Source organism: Oncorhynchus tshawytscha, linkage group LG30 (assembly GCF_018296145.1).
Source record: "Oncorhynchus tshawytscha isolate Ot180627B linkage group LG30, Otsh_v2.0, whole genome shotgun sequence".
NCBI lineage: Eukaryota > Metazoa > Chordata > Actinopteri > Salmoniformes > Salmonidae > Oncorhynchus > Oncorhynchus tshawytscha.
The window spans coordinates 43,543,338-43,563,698 of NC_056458.1; the positions used below are offsets into that span (position 1 = coordinate 43,543,338).

Genomic DNA, 20,361 nt, shown 5'->3' on the forward strand with positions numbered 1-20,361 from the left:
TAATTCTCATAACCTGCTACTTTAATTATCCTAACCTACTGTGTAAATTCTCATAAAACTGGTATGAAAAGTCAATTTTGACAAAAGCTGTATCCCTTATAGACGAAACCACAGGACACGCCCAGTCCTCTCACCACTGGGTTGACTGTCCTAAATATATTTCATTTTTATTGAACCTTTATTTAACTATATTGTAGTATGACGCTCATGCTCAAAGATATAGCAAACCAGAAAGCCCACGTAGTCCAGCCCATAGTAACCAAGAATCATACATTACCTTTTACCATGGGGCTAGAACAAAGGGTGTTTGTTATAAAGTAGGTAGGTAGCTAATGACAAAAATGGAATGAAATTATTTCTAGTAGCTAGGCTTCATTAGAAGTGGCTATGGGAATATCTGCATGAGCTAAAAACACATTTACATATTCAAATAATTTATGTAACTGATTATGCTTTATTAGACCTGCTAGATATGTGAGATAGAACTGCCATCTATTGGTCGCTATGGGGTACACCACAAAACTTCCCCTTTAAGAATTGATGTTGCCGGGAAAAAAATACTCTGTCCTTTTTTTTCTCTCTCTATAAATTAGTGGTGGTGCTTGATCGAGTTGTATGGTTGTGTTTGTGGGAAACGATGTCGGGATATAAATACGGAGCTTCCGAGGTAAATGTACAGGGTTTACGTAGTAAGGAGTGACGATTTAACAGCTAGCTAAGCTTAGCCACTGCTATAAAGGTAGCTTGCTAGCTAACTTTAGCTTGCTCAACGATTTTAGCCACAGGAGCTATGAATGAATGTGAATGCACCTGCTAGCTTGCTATCCCCAGCTAGTTGGGGGTTGTATCCCTTGGGCCAGTTGCTGAGTTTAGCATACATGGTTAGTGTTTGTAAGGAGATATACCAACGTGATTTGCTAATACTGCACAATTTAAACACTTCCCTGATAATTTACACGTTTTAAGAAATGTTACTATTAAGTTGTGCCTTCATTTATTATAGTTATGCTAAAATGTCAACTCTATTCTACTGAGACATTTTACTTATGTTCGTCCTTTGTTTTTTTAATAGTTTTTATTGTTGCATTGTCGAGAAGGAACCTGCAAGTAAAGCATTTCGTTGGACTGCGTGTCCTCAACATAAGGACTAATATACATTTTGAGACCGTAACCAGTTGGACTCGCTTACCGGATCGCTGTGTCGCTACATCCGCGCAACCTCTCGCGAGACTGGAAACAGCTGATCCGGGAAAGCTGCGCAACAGAAATTATATTAACATTGGCGTTGATTGAATAAGCATAGTAGATATTACATTTTGATATTTCTGTTGACCATGAACGAAAAGGAACTTAAGATACATTTCACCCCAGGGCACGTGGAGGTGGTGCAGGTAAAAGTAGAATCGGGGGCATTTTTACTTTTGAGAGAGAATTGCTACGTTAGCTAATAACGTTACATCACTATTACAATGAATTCATCTAGCTAATCCTGTTGCTAACTAGTGATGGTCGAAGTTGTCTAGTTAGCCAGTAGATTTCAAATAAATTATTATTTATTTAGGCGAAGACTTGTAATGTCTCGAATCGTGTCTAATAGGTTTTGACTCATTGGGCACCCATTTTGGCACGGTAGTGTGACAGGAACTGAGGTGTATTCATTACGCCGAGACTGTTGCAAAACGTTTCGCAATAGAAACCGTACACTGCAAACGCTCTTCAACCTAACGTAAGCGCTGTTGGGTTTAAACGGAAGTTGTAGTTAATTTTAATTGTGTGGTTTTCACGCTTTGCCATTCCAATCTGAATAGTTTGTGACGTGTTTGGTACAAGTTGCACATCTATAAATTATCGAATAATTCATGCTGTAAAGTGGAGTCCGCGGGGTACCTTCCCAACTTGTTCCAGATGCTTTTTTTTAAATGTTTTTTTTTTAAAGAGACGACTGAACTACAGCATCCGTTTAAGAACAAAACGGAGTTCGATAGCATTTGGTGTAAACAGTTTCTGATGCAGATGAAATGTTTTGCAACAGAATCGGCATAATGAATACACCCCTGTTAGCACGTATCAGTACATAGGTCAAAATGGAAATTAAAGATCGTTACAACATTAAGCTGTAAATGATTATATTATATTATAATGAATTTCAAAATGTTTAGCTTCATATAACTGCAAGTTCATATGTGGATTACATCAGTTTTTATTGTCAGGAGTCATAACAAAACAATGTATAACTTAAGTTGTATTTTTCTGTGTCTCTTCTTTAGGCGAATGTGGCCATCCCCTATAGGCGTGTGCTAGTGACAGGGGCCACCGGGCTGCTTGGGCGTGCGGTTTATAAAGAGTTCCAGAATAATGCCTGGAACACCTTGGGATGTGGGTACAGACGGGCTCAGCCCCGCTTCCTACGATGCAACCTAACGGACGAGGATGCTGTGCGAGCTGTCATTCGAGACTTCCAGGTGAGGATTGAAGTCTTGTCATTCTGTGTAGGCTGCAGAATTCTGGAAGTACTGTATTCCTTGTGGGAATCATTGTCATCAGAAATTTAGATGAAAGGCTAAACAGCCTAAAATGGGGATAAATGGCTTAGATATCATTGTACATACATATTCCTTACTGTATTACCTTGTGTTGAATGTGTTCTGTGTCATCAGCCCCGTGTGATTGTGCACTGTGCTGGGGAGAGGAGGCCAGATGTGATAGAGCAGCACACAGAGGCAGCCCTGAACCTGAATGTCCATGCATCTGCGACTTTAGCTATAGAGTCAGGTGGGTCTGCTTTATTATCAGAATCATACACACTGAGAATTCAGGATGCACAATTGCACAATTTCAGGTGTTGAATGTATACTTTTTGATATATATATATTGAACAAAAATATAAACACAACAATTTCAAAGATTTTACTGAGTCTCAGTTCATAGAAGGAAATCGGTCAATTGAAATACATTTCATTAGGGCCTAATCTATGGATTTCACATGACTGGTTAGGGGCACAGCCATGGTTGGGCTTGGGACATCATAGGCCAGCCCACTGGGGAGCTAGGCCCAGCCAATCAGTGAGTTTTTTTCCCCACTAAAGGGCTTTATTAGAGTCAGAAATACTACTCAGCAGCATCCCCCAATCCCCAGACAATCCCGCAGGTGAAGAAGCTGATTGTGGAGGTCCTGGGCTGGCATGGGTGCACGTGGTCTGCAGTTGTGAGGCCGGTTGGACATGCCGCCAAATTCTCTAAAATGACATTGGAAGCGGCTTATGGTAGCGAAATGAACATTCAATTCTCTGGGAACAGCTCTGTAGGATATTCCTGCATTCAATTTGCACCCTCCCTCATCTTGAGACATCTGTGGTGTTGTGACAACTGGACATTGTAGGATAACCTTTTATTGTCCTCAGAACAAGGTGCACCTCTGTAATGATCATACTGTTTAATCAGCTTCTTGATATGCCACACCTGTCAACGTAATCACGTTGGTAAAGGAGTCACGCTCACTAACAGGGATGTCAATGCATTTCTGCATAAAATTATGAGAGAAATAAGCTTTTTGTGCATCTGGAAAATTCTGGGGATCTTTTATTTCAGCTCATGAAACATGGGACCAACACTTTACATGTTGCGTTTTATTTTTGTTCAATATAATAACAACTGTGCAGGAATATTTAAAACATCTCTTGATAATGCGTTATGTTAAATAAACAAATTCACAATGTTCAAAAAATGTAAATGAGCTCTTACTACAGTGCTAGTGTGCCATTGAGATTGTTTGAAATATAATATTACTATTAACAAGTTTCTAAAAAAGCATGTAGGCCTATGGTTTCTACAGTTCACTGAACATATTTTCCTGTTTGTGTTGTGATATCTGAAGCTGGGGTCTTCCTCATCTACATCAGCACTGACTATGTGTTTGATGGTCGGAACCCTCCCTATGGAGAGCACGACACTCCTAATCCTTTAAATGCGTATGGCAAGTCCAAGGTAGCGGGGGAGAGTACGGTCCTGAGACACAGCCCTGGTGCGTCAACACTCTACTCATTCCTTTACTATCGGTGTCATTGTGTTTATCTTTTTCGTACTCTATAGTCATGTGTGACTTCTCACACGTCCTTGGCTCCCTGATCCCCTAAATGTTCATCTGTCATTCCAATTCCTCCCCTATGCAGGTGCGGCTGTGCTGCGAGTGCCCATACTGTACGGCGAGGTAGAGCGTGTGGATGAGAGCGCTGTGACTGTGCTGTGGGACAAGGTTCAGGATGGGACCGAGAGCTGCAATGTGGAGCACTGTCAGCAGCGCTTCCCCACCTACGTCAACGATGTGGCTCGAGTCTGCAGACAGATGGCTGAGCGGAGGCGCCAGGTGAGCTCAAACTGACTGGTTCATTGAACAGCCCATAAGGCAATGTCTATGGTCTGGTCCCTTCATTATATTAATTGTATCTGCATGTGTTTTTGTGCTTTCCAGGACCCATCAATACGAGGGATCTTCCATTACTCTGGAAAGGAACAAATGACCAAATATGAAATGGCCTGTGCGATTGCAGAAGCTTTCAACCTGCCCAGCACTCATTTGATACCGGTATGATAGCCTGTATGATTGCAGATGCTTTCAACCTGCCCAGCACTCATTTGATACCGGTATGATAGCCTGTATGATTGCAGACACTTTCAACCTGCCCAGCAGTCATTTGATACCGGTATGATAGCCTGTATGATTGCAGATGCTTTCAACCTGCCCAGCACTCATTTGATACCGGTATGATAGCCTGTATGATTGCAGATGCTTTCAACCTGCCCAGCACTCATTTGATTACCGCCCAGTATGATAGCCTGTATGATTGCAGACACTTTCAACCTGCCCAGCAGTCATTTGATACCGGTATGATAGCCTGTATGATTGCAGACGCTTTCAACCTGCCCAGCACTCATTTGATACCGGTATGATAGCCTGTATGATTGCAGATGCTTTCAACCTGCCCAGCAGTCATTTGATACCGGTATGATAGCCTGTATGATTGCAGACACTTTCAACCTGCCCAGCAGTCATTTGATACCGGTATGATAGCCTGTATGATTGCAGACGCTTTCAACCTGCCCAGCAGTCATTTGATACCGGTATGATAGCCTGTATGATTGCAGACGCTTTCAACCTGCCCAGCACTCATTTGATACCGGTATGATAGCCTGTATGATTGCAGCCTGTATGATTGCAGATGCTTTCAACCTGCCCAGCAGTCATTTGATACCGGTATGATAGCCTGTATGATTGCAGACACATTTTCAACCTGCCCAGCAGTCATTTGATACCGGTATGATAGCCTGTATGATTGCAGACAGTCATTTGATACCGGTATTTCAACCTGCCCAGCAGTCATTTGATACCGGTATGATAGCCTGTATGATTGCAGACACTTTCAACCTGCCCAGCAGTCATTTGATACCGGTATGATAGCCTGTATGATTGCAGACGCTTTCAACCTGCCCAGCACTCATTTGATACCGGTATGATAGCCTGTATGATTGCAGATGCTTTCAACCTGCCCAGCACTCATTTGATACCGGTATGATAGCCTGTATGATTGCAGACGCTTTCAACCTGCCCAGCAGTCATTTGATAGCCTGTGTGCATTTCCTTTTTCTGTTACTCATGAATAAATGTGTATTTATTGATCGGTCTCATCTCATGCTGTTTCTCCCACACGAATGCACTTAAAGATAATTCCATCGAAACATTATTTCCTGATGCTGTCTATACCCACTGCCTATGACCCTCTTCCACCCCAGATTACGGAGCAGCCTGCCGGTGTGGGGGCTCAGAGACCTCACAATGCCCGGCTGGAGTGTTCCCGTCTTGAGCTGCTGGGCCTCAGCGTGGAGCCCATCCCCTTTAAGACGGCAGTGAGGGATAGCCTCTGGCCCTTCCTGTACGACAAGCGCTGGAGGCAGACCGTCTTCCATTGATCGCCGTCAGGAGGCCAAACCCACTGGATCAAGAGCAACCCTTTACCTACTTCAAGCTTTGACTTCTGCCTGCTCCTTAATTGAGAATGTATTTCATTGTGTATTAGGACGTAACAGATTCAGAGAATTCATTGATTCTTTCCTGCTGGAATGAATGCACATTGCCTGTGTACCTAACACATGTAGTGATTTGACCATTTTGAGAATTTTGTTTGAATGTGTAGCAAATGAATTAAAATTGTTCCCTTATCTGCTGGATCAATTAGATCATTTATGTGAAGCCACTGTCAATGTCAAATTTTCCATACCAATTAATGGCATTGTTAAATATATGTCGTCTAAAGATATTACTAAATACAGAATTTACTTTTTATTTTTGAAATACAATTTGTCAATGGGTTACTTAAGTATGCTTTTTACTCAAATGAAAAAAAATGCTTGTTTCTTCACACAAACCCAGACTGGGTTTCATTCAGTTGGTGAAGGAGACATTTTTTTATTTATTAGTCTGTATCATGCACTATTTGTAATTCAAGCACAATATACAATCGTACTGAAAGACACAGCAAAAAATAAAGAAATCGGTATCGTGACGTTTAGTCCTGCTCAGTTTGTGACTACCTCCTCAAAACAGTGCAAGACGCTGCCACTGATCCTAAACCTCCTGTGAAATGTGACGTTGCCTATTTGAAGACTAAATCACGATCTTTATCAGAGAATAGCAAGTAAAGGTTGTTTGATTATATTCTGTAATTGTCCATTTTTCTCTCAGCATTTAATGATTCATTTTGGGGATTTTTAAGGAAGTGAAATAGGCTTCTAAATCAAGAAATCCTAAGATTTCCTGGGTTAACAATGTAAGAAATGTCATTAACCAAACACATCATTGTTCAGGAAACCGACCTCCAAGACTGAATTTTTTTTTTTCTCCATGAGCAACTGCTTGTTCAATGGCTCTTTAAACAAGGGAGTCAGCTGATAGGCCAATGCCGCTTTCAAAACACATGGAAATCTCTGACTTCAGTGCTTTCAAGACCACTGGGAACTGTGCAAATAAAACAATCTCAGACTGGGGAAAATTAATTTTGAACGGTCATCCAATTCAAAGTTGTCTTGAAAGCACCATCAGAATATCTGACCTGAAGATCACCGTCATGATTTCACCTTGTTTTTTTCTGAGTTCCAAGTTGTCTTGAAAGCACCATCAGAATATCTGACCTGAAGATCACCGTCATGATTTCACCTTGTTTTTTTCTGAGTTCCAAGTTGTCTTGAAAGCACCCATAGAGAATGATAAAGGCCTCTAGTGGCCAAAAGGCCATTTCAGCATGGGCAGTGCCATTGCAGACTTCCACCATTTTAATGTCAACTGGGTGGGACTTCCAGCTAATTGGCTGATTAATCCTGATGACCTTGTAGGAGTCATGTCATGAAGAAAATTGACTACTTCAAATGGACATTGCCTCAATGGCACAGCCCACACTGTCACATGTTATAATGGCACAGCCCACACTGTCACATGTTATAATGGCACAGCCCACACTGTCACATGTTATAATGGCACAGCCCACACTGTCACATATGTTATAATGGCACAGCCCACACTGTCACATATGTTATAATGGCACAGCCCACACTGTCACATATGTTATAATGGCACAGCCCACACTGTCACATATGTTATAATGGCACAGCCCACACTGTCACATATGTTATAATGGCACAGCCCACACTGTCACACTGTTATAATGGCACAGCCCACACTGTCACATATGTTATAATGGCACAGCCCACACTGTCACATATGTTATAATGGCACAGCCCACACTGTCACATATGTTATAATGGCACAGCCCACACTGTCACATATGTTATAATGGCACAGCCCACACTGTCACATATGTTATAATGGCACAGCCCACACTGTCACATATGTTATAATGGCACAGCCCACACTGTCACATATGTTATAATGGCACAGCCCACACTGTCACATATGTTATAATGGCACAGCCCACACTGTCACATATGTCACATTATAATGGCACAGCCCACACTGTCACATATGTTATAATGGCACAGCCCACACTGTCACATATGTTATAATGGCACAGCCCACACTGTCACATATGTTATAATGGCACAGCCCACACTGTCACATATGTTATAATGGCACAGCCCACACTGTCACATATGTTATAATGGCACAGCCCACACTGTCACATATGTTATAATGGCACAGCCCACACTGTCACATATGTTATAATGGCACAGCCCACACTGTCACATATGTTATAATGGCACGGCCCACACTGTCACATATGTTATAATGGCACAGCCCACACTGTCACCTGTTATAATGGCACAGCCCACACTGTCACATATGTTATAATGGCACAGCCCACACTGTCACATATGTTATAATGGCACAGCCCACACTGTCACATATGTTATAATGGCACAGCCCACACTGTCACATATGTTATAATGGCACAGCCCACACTGTCACATATGTTATAATGGCACAGCCCACACTGTCACATGTTATAATGGCACAGCCCACACTGTCACATGTTATAATGGCACAGCCCACACTGTCACATGTTATAATGGCACAGCCTGTCACACTGTCACATGTTATAATGGCACAGCCCACACTGTCACATATGTTATAATGGCACAGCCCACACTGTCACATATGTTATAATGGCACAGCCCACACTGTCACATATGTTATAATGGCACAGCCCACACTGTCACATGTTATAATGGCACAGCCCACACTGTCACATATGTTATAATGGCACAGCCCACACTGTCACATATGTTATAATGGCACAGCCCACACTGTCACATATGTTATAATGGCACAGCCCAAACTGTCACATATGTTATAATGGCACAGCCCACACTGTCACATGTTATAATGGCACAGCCCACACTGTCACATGTTATAATGGCACAGCCCACACTGTCACATATGTTATAATGGCACAGCCCACACTGTCACATATGTTATAATGGCACAGCCCACACTGTCACATATGTTATAATGGCACAGCCCACACTGTCACATATGTTATAATGGCACAGCCCACACTGTCACATATGTTATAATGGCACAGCCCACACTGTCACATATGTTATAATGGCACAGCCCACACTGTCACATATGTTATAATGGCACAGCCCACACTGTCACATATGTTATAATGGCACAGCCCACACTGTCACATATGTTATAATGGCACAGCCCACACTGTCACATATGTTATAATGGCACAGCCCACACTGTCACATATGTTATAATGGCACAGCCCACACTGTCACATATGTTATAATGGCACAGCCCACACTGTCACATATGTTATAATGGCACAGCCATATGTTATAATGGCACAGCCTCACACTGTCACATATGTTATAATGGCACAGCCCACACTGTCACATATGTTATAATGGCACAGCCCACACTGTCACATATGTTATAATGGCACAGCCCACACTGTCACATGTTATAATGGCACAGCCCACACTGTCACATATGTTATAATGGCACAGCCCACACTGTCACATATGTTATAATGGCACAGCCCACACTGTCACATATGTTATAATGGCACAGCCCACACTGTCACATATGTTATAATGGCACAGCCCACAATGTCACATATGTTATAATGGCACAGCCCACACTGTCACATATGTTATAATGGCACAGCCCACACTGTCACATATGTTATAATGGCACAGCCCACACTGTCACATATGTTATAATGGCACAGCCCACACTGTCACATGTTATAATGGCACAGCCCACACTGTCACATGTTATAATGGCACAGCCCACACTGTCACATATGTTATAATGGCACAGCCCACACTGTCACATGTTATAATGGCACAGCCCACACTGTCACATATGTTATAATGGCACAGCCCACACTGTCACATATGTTATAATGGCACAGCCCACACTGTCACATATGTTATAATGGCACAGCCCACACTGTCACATATGTTATAATGGCACAGCCCACACTGTCACATATGTTATAATGGCACAGCCCACACTGTCACATATGTTATAATGGCACAGCCCACACTGTCACATATGTTATAATGGTTACAGCCCACACTGTCACATATGTTATAATGGCACAGCCCACACTGTCACATATGTTATAATGGCACAGCCCACACTGTCACATGTTATAATGGCACAGCCCACACATGTCACATATGTTATAATGGCACAGCCCACACTGTCACATATGTTATAATGGCACAGCCCACACTGTCACATATGTTATAATGGCACAGCCCACACTGTCACATATGTTATAATGGCACAGCCCACACTGTCACATATGTTATAATGGCACAGCCCACACTGTCACATATGTTATAATGGCACAGCCCACACTGTCACATATGTTATAATGGCACAGCCCACTGTCACACTGTCACATGTTATAATGGCACAGCCCACACTGTCACATATGTTATAATGGCACAGCCCACACTGTCACATGTTATAATGGCACAGCCCACACTGTCACATATGTTATAATGGCACAGCCCACACTGTCACATATGTTATAATGGCACAGCCCACACTGTCACATGTTATAATGGCACAGCCCACACTGTCACATGTTATAAGCCCACACTGTCACAGCCCACACTGTCACATGTTATAATGGCACAGCCCACACTGTCACATATGTTATAATGGCACAGCTGACACTGTCACATGTTATAATGGCACAGCCCACACTGTCACATGTTATAATGGCACAGCCCACACTGTCACATGTTATAATGGCACAGCCCACACTGTCACATGTTATAATGGCACAGCCCACACTGTCACATGTTATAATGGCACAGCCCACACTGTCACATGTTATAATGGCACAGCCCACACTGTCACATATGTTATAATGGCACAGCCCACACTGTCACATGTTATAATGGCACAGCCCACACTGTCACATATGTTATAATGGCACAGCCCACACTGTCACATATGTTATAATGGCACAGCCCACACTGTCACATATGTTATAATGGCACAGCCCACACTGTCACATGTTATAATGGCACAGCCCACACTGTCACATATGTTATAATGGCACAGCCCACACTGTCACATATGTTATAATGGCACAGCCCACACTGTCACATGTGTTATAATGGCACAGCCCACACTGTCACATGTGTTATAATGGCACAGCCCACACTGTCACATATGTTATAATGGCACAGCTATAAAGACCTCTATCTACAGTTCCTTGCAAAAGCATTCACCCCCCCCCCCCTGTGGCATTTTTCCTATTTTGTTGCATTACAACCTGTAATTTAAATGCATTTTTATTTGGATTTCATGTAATGGACATACACAAAATAGTCCACATTGGTGAAGTGATGCAACCAATTACCTTCAGAAGTCACATAATTAGTTAAATAAAGTCCACTTGTGTGCAATCTAAGTGTCACATGATCTCAGTATATTTTCACCTGTTTTGAAATGCCCCAGAGTCTCAACACCACTAAGGGGCACCACCAAGCAAGCGGCACCATGAAGACAAATGAGCTCTCCAGACAGGTCAGGGACAAAGTTGTGGAGAAGTAGAGATCAGGGTTGGGTTATAAAAAAATATCAGAAACTTTGAATATCCCACAGAGCACCATTAAATCCATTATTAAAACAATAAACCTGCCAAGAGAGGGCCGCCCACCAAAACTCACGGACCAGGCAAGGAGGGCATTAATCAGAGAGGACGCAAAGAGACCAAAGATAAACCTGAAGGAGCTGCAAAGCTCAACAGCGGAGATTTGAATATCTTTTGGATTATGTGTACATAGGACCACTTTAAGCCATACACTCACGCTATGTCTGGCGCAAATCCAACACCTCCATCACCCCAAGAACACCATCCCCACAGTGAAGCATGGTGGTGGCAGCATCATGCTGTGGGGATGTTTTTTATCGGCAGGGACTGGAAATTGGTCAGAATTGAAGGAATGATGGATGGCGCTAAATACAGAGAAAGTCTTGAGGGAAACCTGTTTCAGTCTTCCAGAGATTTGAGACTGGGACGGAGGTTCACCTTCCAGCAGGACAATGATCCTAAGCATACCGCTAAAGCAACACTCGAGTGGTTTAAGGGGAACATCTAAATGTATTGGAATGGCCTAGTCAAAGCCCAGACCTCAATTCAATTGAGAATATGTGGTGTGACTTAAAGATTGCTGTACACCAGCTGAACCCATCCAACTTGAAGGAGCTGGAGCAGTTTTGCCTTGAAGAATGGGCAAAAATCCCAGTGGCTAGATGTGCCAAGCTTATAGAGACATACTCCAAGAGACTTGCAGCTGTAATTGCTGCAAAAGGTGGTTCTACAAAGTATTGACTTTGGGGGGGTGAATAGTTATGCACGCTCAAGTTTTCTGTTTTTTAGTTTTATTTCTTGTTTGTTTCACAATAAAAAAATATTTTGTGTCTTCAAAATGGTAGGCATGTTGGGTAAATCAAATGATACAACCTCCCCCTAAAATCTAGTTTAATTCTAGGTTTTAATGCAAAAAAATAGGAAAAATGCCAAGGGGATGAATACTTTCCCAAGCCACTGGAATTCCTCTATCTGTCTCTATGAAAGCACCACATGTCGGTCTGCCGTCTCTCGACGACATCAACGCACCCATCGTCAAGTTCTCCTGAGAACCGAGGAGCCGACAAGCAACAATCAATGGGTTTTTATACAAAGTAAATCAAGAAAAAGGCTTTGTTGATGCAAAAATACAGAAAAAGAATCGCATTACAGATAAGTCGATTCAACCCGAGGTAATACTGCAATTATTCACCTAGACACATTATAGATATCTTTAACTGTGCAAAGGGAAGATTTGAAATTATCTGCTTGATTTATTTATTCTTTCAATGTTGAATTTATACAGTTGTGTCTAAATTAAACTAAGGAAAGTTCAAATATAACTTTGCTGCAGCTGCAGCTGCTTAAAACTATAGTTTTACTTTTCTGAAACAAATGTCAAAACTAATATAATAGTCTTTGATATGGGTGGGACTTGTCAGCCACAGAAAGGGCTATTGGCCATATGACCCACACACCTCCTTATTAACTGTGTCTGTGGAAGTGGAAAGTATTGCACATAATTCAATTCAGACCTTGACCTGTTCTCTGATTATCATTACAATGTTAAGATATACTGAACAAAAATATAAACGCAACATGGAAAGTGCTGGTCCCATGTTTCACAAGCTGAAATAAAAGATCCCCGAAAATGTCCATACGTTATGTGCACCAATTTCTTTTACATCCCTGTTAGTGAGCATTTCTCATTTGTCAAGATAATCCATCCACTTGACAGGTGTGGCATATTAAGAAGCTGATTAAACAGAATGATCATTCCACAGGTGCACCTTGTGCTGGGGACAATAAAAGGCTACTTGTAAATGTGCAGTTTTGTCACACAACACAATGCCACAGATGTCTCAAGTTTTGAGGGAGAGTGCAATTTACATGCTGACTGCAGGAATGTCCACCAGAGCTGTTGCCAGGGAATTGAATGTTAATTTCTCTACCATAAACCACCTCCAACATCGTTTTAGAGAATTTGGCCTCACAACCGCAGACCACGTGTAAACACGCCAGCCCAAGACCTCCACATTCGGCTTCTTCACCTGCAGGATTGTCTGAGACCAGACACCCGAACAGCTGATGAAATTGTGGGTTTGCACAACCAAAGAATTTCTGCACAAACTGTAAGAAACCGTCTCAGGGAAGCTCATCAACTAAATCTTGTAGTAAATCATGTGGAAATTGAGCAAGTTCAGATGACTAAACTGCTTGGAGTAACACTAGATTGTAAACTGTCATGGTCAAAACATATTGATGCAGTAGTAGCTAAGATGGGGAGAAGTCTGTCTATAATAAAGTGATGCTCTGCCTTCTTAACAACACTATCAACAAGGCAGGTCCTACAGGCCCTAGTTTCTACCTTCTTAACAACACTATCAACAAGGCAGGTCCTACAGGCCCTAATTTCTACCTTCTTTAACAACACTATCAACAAGGCAGGTCCTACAGGCCCTAATTTTGTCACACATGGACTACTGTTCAGTCGTGTGGTTGGGTGCCACAAAAAAGGACTTAGGAAAATTGCAATTGGCTCAGAACAGGGCAGCACGGCTTTACCTTGGATGTACACAGAGAGCTAATATTAATCATATGCATGTCAATCTCTCCTGGCTGAAAGTGGTGGAGAGATTGACTTCATCACAACTTTTATTTATGAGAATGCACCGAGCTGTTGAAAATTGAATGCACCGAGCTGTCTCTTTATACTACTGGCACACAGCTCAGACACCCATGCATACCCCACAAGACATGCCACAAGAGGTCTCTTCACAGTCCCCAAGTCCAGAACAGACTATGGGAGGCGCACAGTACCACATAGAGCCATGTCTACATGGAACTCTATTCCACATCAAGTAACTGACGCAAGCAGTAAAATTAGATTTTAAAAAACGATTAAAAAACACCTTATGTAACAGCGGGGACTGTGAAGCAACACACATTGGCACAGACACATGCACGCACGCACGCACGCACGCACGCACGCACGCACGCACGCACGCACGCACGCACGCACGCACGCACGCACGCACACACACACACACACACACACACACACACACACACACACACACACACACACACACACACACACACACACACACACACACACACACACACACACAGATTTAGTACTGTAGATATGTGGTAGTGGTGGAGTATGGGGCCTGAGGGCACACAGTGTGTTATGAAATCTGTGAATGTACTGTAATGTTTTTAAAATTGTATAAACTGCCTTAATTTTGCTGGACCCCAGGAAGAGTAGCTGCTGCTTTGACAGCATCTAATGGGGATCCATAATAAACCCCAGGAAGAGTAGCTGCTGCTTTGACAGCATCTAATGGGGATCCATAATAAACCCCAGGAAGAGTAGCTGCTGCTTTGGCAGCATCTAATGGGGATCCATAATAAACCCCAGGAAGAGTAGCTGCTGCTTTGGCAGCATCTAATGGGGATCCATAATAAACCCCAGGAAGAGTAGCTGCTGCTTTGGCAGCATCTAATGGGGATCCATAATAAACCCCAGGAAGAGTAGCTGCTGCTTTGGCAGTATCTAATGGGGATCCATAATAAACCCCAGGAAGAGTAGCTGCTGCTTAGGCAACAGCTAATGGGGATCCATAATAAACCACAGGAAGAGTAGCTGCTGCTTAGGCAACAGCTAATGGGGATCCATAATAAACCCCAGGAAGAGTAGCTGCTGCTTTGGCAACAGCTAATGGGGATCCATAATAAACCCCAGGAAGAGTAGCTGCTGCTTAGGCAACAGCTAATGGGGATCCATAATAAACCCCAGGAAGAGTAGCTGCTGCTTTGGCAACAGCTAATGGGGATCCATAATAAACCCCAGGAAGAGTAGCTGCTGCTTAGGCAACAGCTAATGGGGATCCATAATAAACCCCAGGAAGAGTAGCTGCTGCTTTGGCAACAGCTAATGGGGATCCATAATAAACCCCAGGAAGAGTAGCTGCTGCTTAGGCAGGAACTCTCATTCACTAGATTGGACTGTTTTCAGTCAAACTTCAGCAGCATAAGCACATGCTCCCTTCCAAGTACAAGACAATGGAATCTGGCAGTCAAGTGTCATGGTTTTCTCATGGACTTTCTGACATATGGTCAGATCAACATTACTTGTCACATGCCATATTTACAGTTGTCTGGTTGTTTTGTAATTTCCCACATTCCTAGGCAGATTCATCTCGCTGTCTACAGATTCATTTTGATTAGCTCCCACCTTACATGGTCCCTGGCCCCTCTGCTCCAGGATACCCTGCCCACACGGCCCCTGGATACCAACTCCAAGGGTACCAACCCCAATTGTTCCCAGATCAGGGATGCCCAGTCCAGGGATACCCTGCTCCGGGGTACCTACCCACAGACCCTGCCTACTCAGGAGCCCCAGGTTACCAGGGTAACCAGATTCCCCCTCAGCCACAGTTTGGATGGCAGGATGCCACACCTGCACCACATATGTATGGAGAAGCCCATAAGAACACATGTGAGATAATTGGAATTATGAAGCAGCTATGGAAGGGAATAACCCACTGATCCACGTTTGTCTTGTTGTGTATGACGAGGTTAATTTGGGAATTCAGAGCCCTATTTTGAGCAGGTTAGGGTTAAGCCAGGGTTGACCATGAAGATAGTGTAACAGCTAGATAATATGCCAAGATTAGGGTTTGTTTTTTTATCATAGTTTATTCTATTTTTTTTTTGACCCAAGATGCCAGAGCTCGGCTCCGCCTGACTTTCCCTTTGAACCAAGGTGCCAGAGCTCGGCTCCACCTGACTTTCCCTTTGACCCAAGGTGCCAGAGCTCGGCTCCGCCTGACTTTCCCTTTGATCCAAGGTGCCAGAGCTCGACTCCGCCTGACTTTCCCTTTGATCCAAGGTGCCAGAGCTCGGCTCCGCCTGACTTTCCCTTTGAACCAAGGTGCCAGAGCTCGGCTCCACCTGACTTTCCCTTTGAACCAAGGTGCCAGCGCTCGGCTCCGCCTGACTTTCCCTTTGAACCAAGGTGCCAGAGCTCGGCTCCGCCTGACTTTCCCTTTGAACTAAGGTTTCAGAGCTCAGCTCCGCCTGACTCCAGGTACCTGAGGCTCAATTTAACCACTGCCTGTGCATATGCAAAAATAAACTGTTGCACCTCTTTCTATAGAAAGGATAATGCTTGCTTTCATTATTATTGATGACTAGTTGAGGTGCAGAGGTGTCAGTGATTTTTGTAGAGTCGGCCAGTACAACTCAATACATCATTTTCCCAGGACGAACACTGTGCCAGGCAACCTCGGGCTCTGTGACAATAGGCCAAAGTAATAAGTTCGATTTTAATCCTCACAGGTATGAATTTCAATTTAACCCACCACCCATTGAAGAGAAATGACACTAATAGCATTACAGCTAACTTAATCCACATTCCCTGTCTCTGACAGTGTCTGTCTCTGACAGTTTTGGGCGACCCCAGTCAGTGGCGTCACAGTCAGAGGCATCCAATTCCAACTCATTCTAGTCATTTAGCAGAAACACTTTTCCAGAGTGCCTTACAGGAGCAATTAGGGTTAAGAGCACATTGACAGCTATGGGGTTCAAACCAACAACCATTCAGTTACTGGACAAACACTCTTAACCACTAGGCTACCCTGCCACCCTCTTACATATCTCGCTGGAAGGCGAAGGTTTGTGGATCTTCCCTCATCACACGCTGATATTACTAGTGCTTTGGGAGTAATAACAATTAATGCCTGATAGCTAATGAGTGTCGTGAATGTCATGAATGTCGTGAATGTCATGAGTGTCGTGAATGTCATGAGTGTCGTGAATGTTGTGAATGTCGTGAATGTCGCGAATGTCGTGAGTGTCGTGAATGTCATGAGTGTCGTGAATGTCGTGAGTGTCGTGAATGTTGTGAATGTCGTGAATGCCGTGAATGTCATGAGTGTCGTGAATGTTGTGAATGTTGTGAATGTCGCGAATGTCGTGAGTGTCGTGAATGTCATGAGTGTCGTGAATGTCGTGAGTGTCGTGAATGTTATGTCGTGAATGTTGTGAATGTCGTGAATGTCATGAATGTCATGAGTGTCGTGAATGTCATGTGTCGTGAATGTTGTGAATGTTGTGAATGTCGTGAATGTCATGAATGTCATGAGTGTCGTGAGTGTCGTGAATGTCATGTTGTGAATGTCGTGAATGTCATGAATGTCATGAGTGTCGTGAGTGTCGTGAATGTCATGTTACGTGAATGTCGTGAATGCCGTGAGTGTCGTGAGTGTCGTGAATGTCGTGAGGGTCGTGAATGTTGTGAATGTTGTGAATGTCGTGAGTGTCGTGAATGTCGTGAGTGTTGTGAATGTCATAACATGGAGAGGCCTAGTACTGGCCAATTACTGATACAAGCTTTTTCTTATCACAACATTACGCACATGTATGTGTGTAGGGGAACACAGCATTGAATAACTCCTCTTCTTTGTCTTGTAGGTTGACGTTTTATTGTCATGAATCTTGCCCTGGAGGCAGAACTGAACGATATCTGCTAGATGGGCAGGCTGCAATGTCAAAATTTGGCTATTTCGTAAAAATTCATGAAACCAAATGGTTTTTTTTTGTCTTAATTTAAGGTTAGGTATTAGGGTTGGCACTGTGGTTAAGGTTAGGTCTAAAATGAGATTGTGCCAGCTAGTGACCAATCTGCAGAGCTGCCTCCAGGGCAAGATTCATAACAACAAATGCCAACCTGCCTTTGTCTTCCTCCCTGTCAGTGTATGCTGTGGAGGACAGGAGTCGAGACGGCGGAGGAGGAGGAGGGGAGCACGCCTGTCTCACGGCCTGTTGGATGGCCCTGTGCTGCTGCTGCTGTTTGTGGGACATGATAACCTGATCCCTGAGCCTAACAGTGTATGGCGGTTTTGACTAGGTGGAATACAGCTATGACCGGAAGTAACTTTTTCATAGCAGGTTAGGAGAAGTAACGTAGCAGGTTAGGAGAAGTAACGTACCAGGTTAGGAGAAGTAACGTAGCAGGTTAGGAGAAGTAACGTACCAGGTTAGGAGAAGTAACGTAGCAGGTTAGGAGAAGTAACGTAGCAGGTTAAGAGAAGTAACGTAGCAGGTTAGGAGAAGTAACGTAGCAGGTTAGGAGAAGTAACGTAGCAGGTTAGGAGAAGTAACGTAGCAGGTTAGGAGAAGTAACGTAGCAGGTTAGGAGAAGTAACGTAGCAGGTTAGGAGAAGTAACGTAGCAGGTTAGGAGAAGTAACGTAGCAGGTTAGGAGAAGTAACGTAGCAGGTTAGGAGAAGTAATGTAGCAGGTTAGGAGAAGTAACGTAGCAGGTTAGGAGAAGTAACGTAGCAGGTTAGGAGAAGTAACATTAGCAGGTTAAGAGAAGGTTAACGTAGCAGGTTAGGAGAAGTAACGTAGCAGGTTAGGAGAAGTAACGTAGCAGGTTAGGAGAAGTAACGTAGCAGGTTAGGAGAAGTAACGTAGCAGGTTAGGAGAAGTAACGTAGCAGGTTAGGAGAAGTAACGTAGCAGGTTAGGAGAAGTAACGTAGCAGGTTAGGAGAAGTAACGTAGCAGGTTAGGAGAAGTAACGTAGCAGATTAGGAGAATTAGGTTAAAGTTAGGAAAAGGGTTAGCTAAAATGCTCTTCTAACCGGCTACGAAGTCACTTCTGGTCACAACTGTACTGTACTTCAACTGATATTTCACTTCCTGTTTCCGTCTCTTTTTTGTGGTAACTTTATTATGCTCGCTAAATTGTTGCACACTTGACTTTGTACGTCATATGCCAAAGAAAAACAGGAACACTCAAAGTACTAAAGCAAACTTTCGTTTTTTTGAAAGTATTGTCACGTCTTCACCAAAGAAAAATGTCTCAATAAAGGATGAGTAATCAGTTGAATTAATAACAGTTGATATTTAATTGTTGTTTGTTTTTCAGATTGGAGATGTGGGAAACTCAAGTTTCTCTTTCAGTCAATAATAACAAATATTTGCTTTTCATGGTAAAGAAAACTATGTAAGGTAACTAAGGAACTTCCCAAAAAAAACAAGTTAAATCATTCAAACAACAGACTTTACTTGTTAGTTAAAGGAGGTGCTACAGTTAAAACCAGTTAAAGGAGGTTTACAGTTTTACAGTTAGCTATACTAAACACATGTAAATATGTGCCTTTTAGCTGTGTGTTAGTCAGGTGGCTGTTTGCACAACTCATTTTGGGCAGTGCTCCCTCACCCCACTGGCTTAAAGCTCTCACATGTGGGCTGAGTGTGGAGCCAGGGAGTGTTTGTATTTCTTTTGTATTTCACTCATTCTGTGAGTTCAGATCTAAGCCCCGTTTATACCTGGTGCTAACATGTGTCCTGATCTTGTCCACATTCTGAATGTGCCCACATCTTTAGTGTAGACGATAACTGATTGTGATCCCTTGTCGTGATGTGTTTAGTTCTATATTTTTATTTTTAATCCCAGCCCCAGTCCTCGCCGGAGGCCTTTTGCCAGGCTGTCATTGTAAATAAGAATTTGTTCTTGCCTAGTTAAATAAAGGTTGAATAAAAAATAAATAAACAAGATTTTCCTGACCACCTCTGGAGGTATTTTGGGACGCGTTATAATGTATCAAGATCTCTTACAAGCGTATACAGATTTGGATTATCAAACCATTTAAATCGTCCCTCTAAAATCATTGACAGGTAGCACCATTGACTCGAGGCATCAATATTTGTCTTAAAATAAAAATG

The 20,361-nt window shown here is 43.0% G+C and overlaps 1 protein-coding gene across 2 annotated transcripts; it reads left to right on the plus strand.

Moving 5' to 3' along the window:
* Window positions 1-519: 519 nt before the first annotated feature.
* On the plus strand, window positions 520-6,557 carry mat2b (methionine adenosyltransferase II, beta). Of its 2 annotated transcripts, none has more exons than XM_024393430.2 (7): window positions 520-667; window positions 2,268-2,462; window positions 2,658-2,772; window positions 3,875-4,021; window positions 4,170-4,363; window positions 4,469-4,582; window positions 5,788-6,557. In XM_024393430.2, the coding sequence occupies exons 1-7, from the start codon at window positions 638-640 to the stop codon at window positions 5,962-5,964; spliced, it is 972 nt and encodes a 323-aa protein (XP_024249198.1). In that variant the 5' UTR covers window positions 520-637; the 3' UTR covers window positions 5,965-6,557. The 2 variants fall into 2 exon arrangements, with proteins under 2 accessions (XP_024249198.1, XP_024249197.1); XM_024393429.2 differs by lacking the exon at window positions 520-667 and adding an exon at window positions 1,233-1,391.
* The last annotated feature ends 13,804 nt before the right edge of the window (window positions 6,558-20,361 follow it).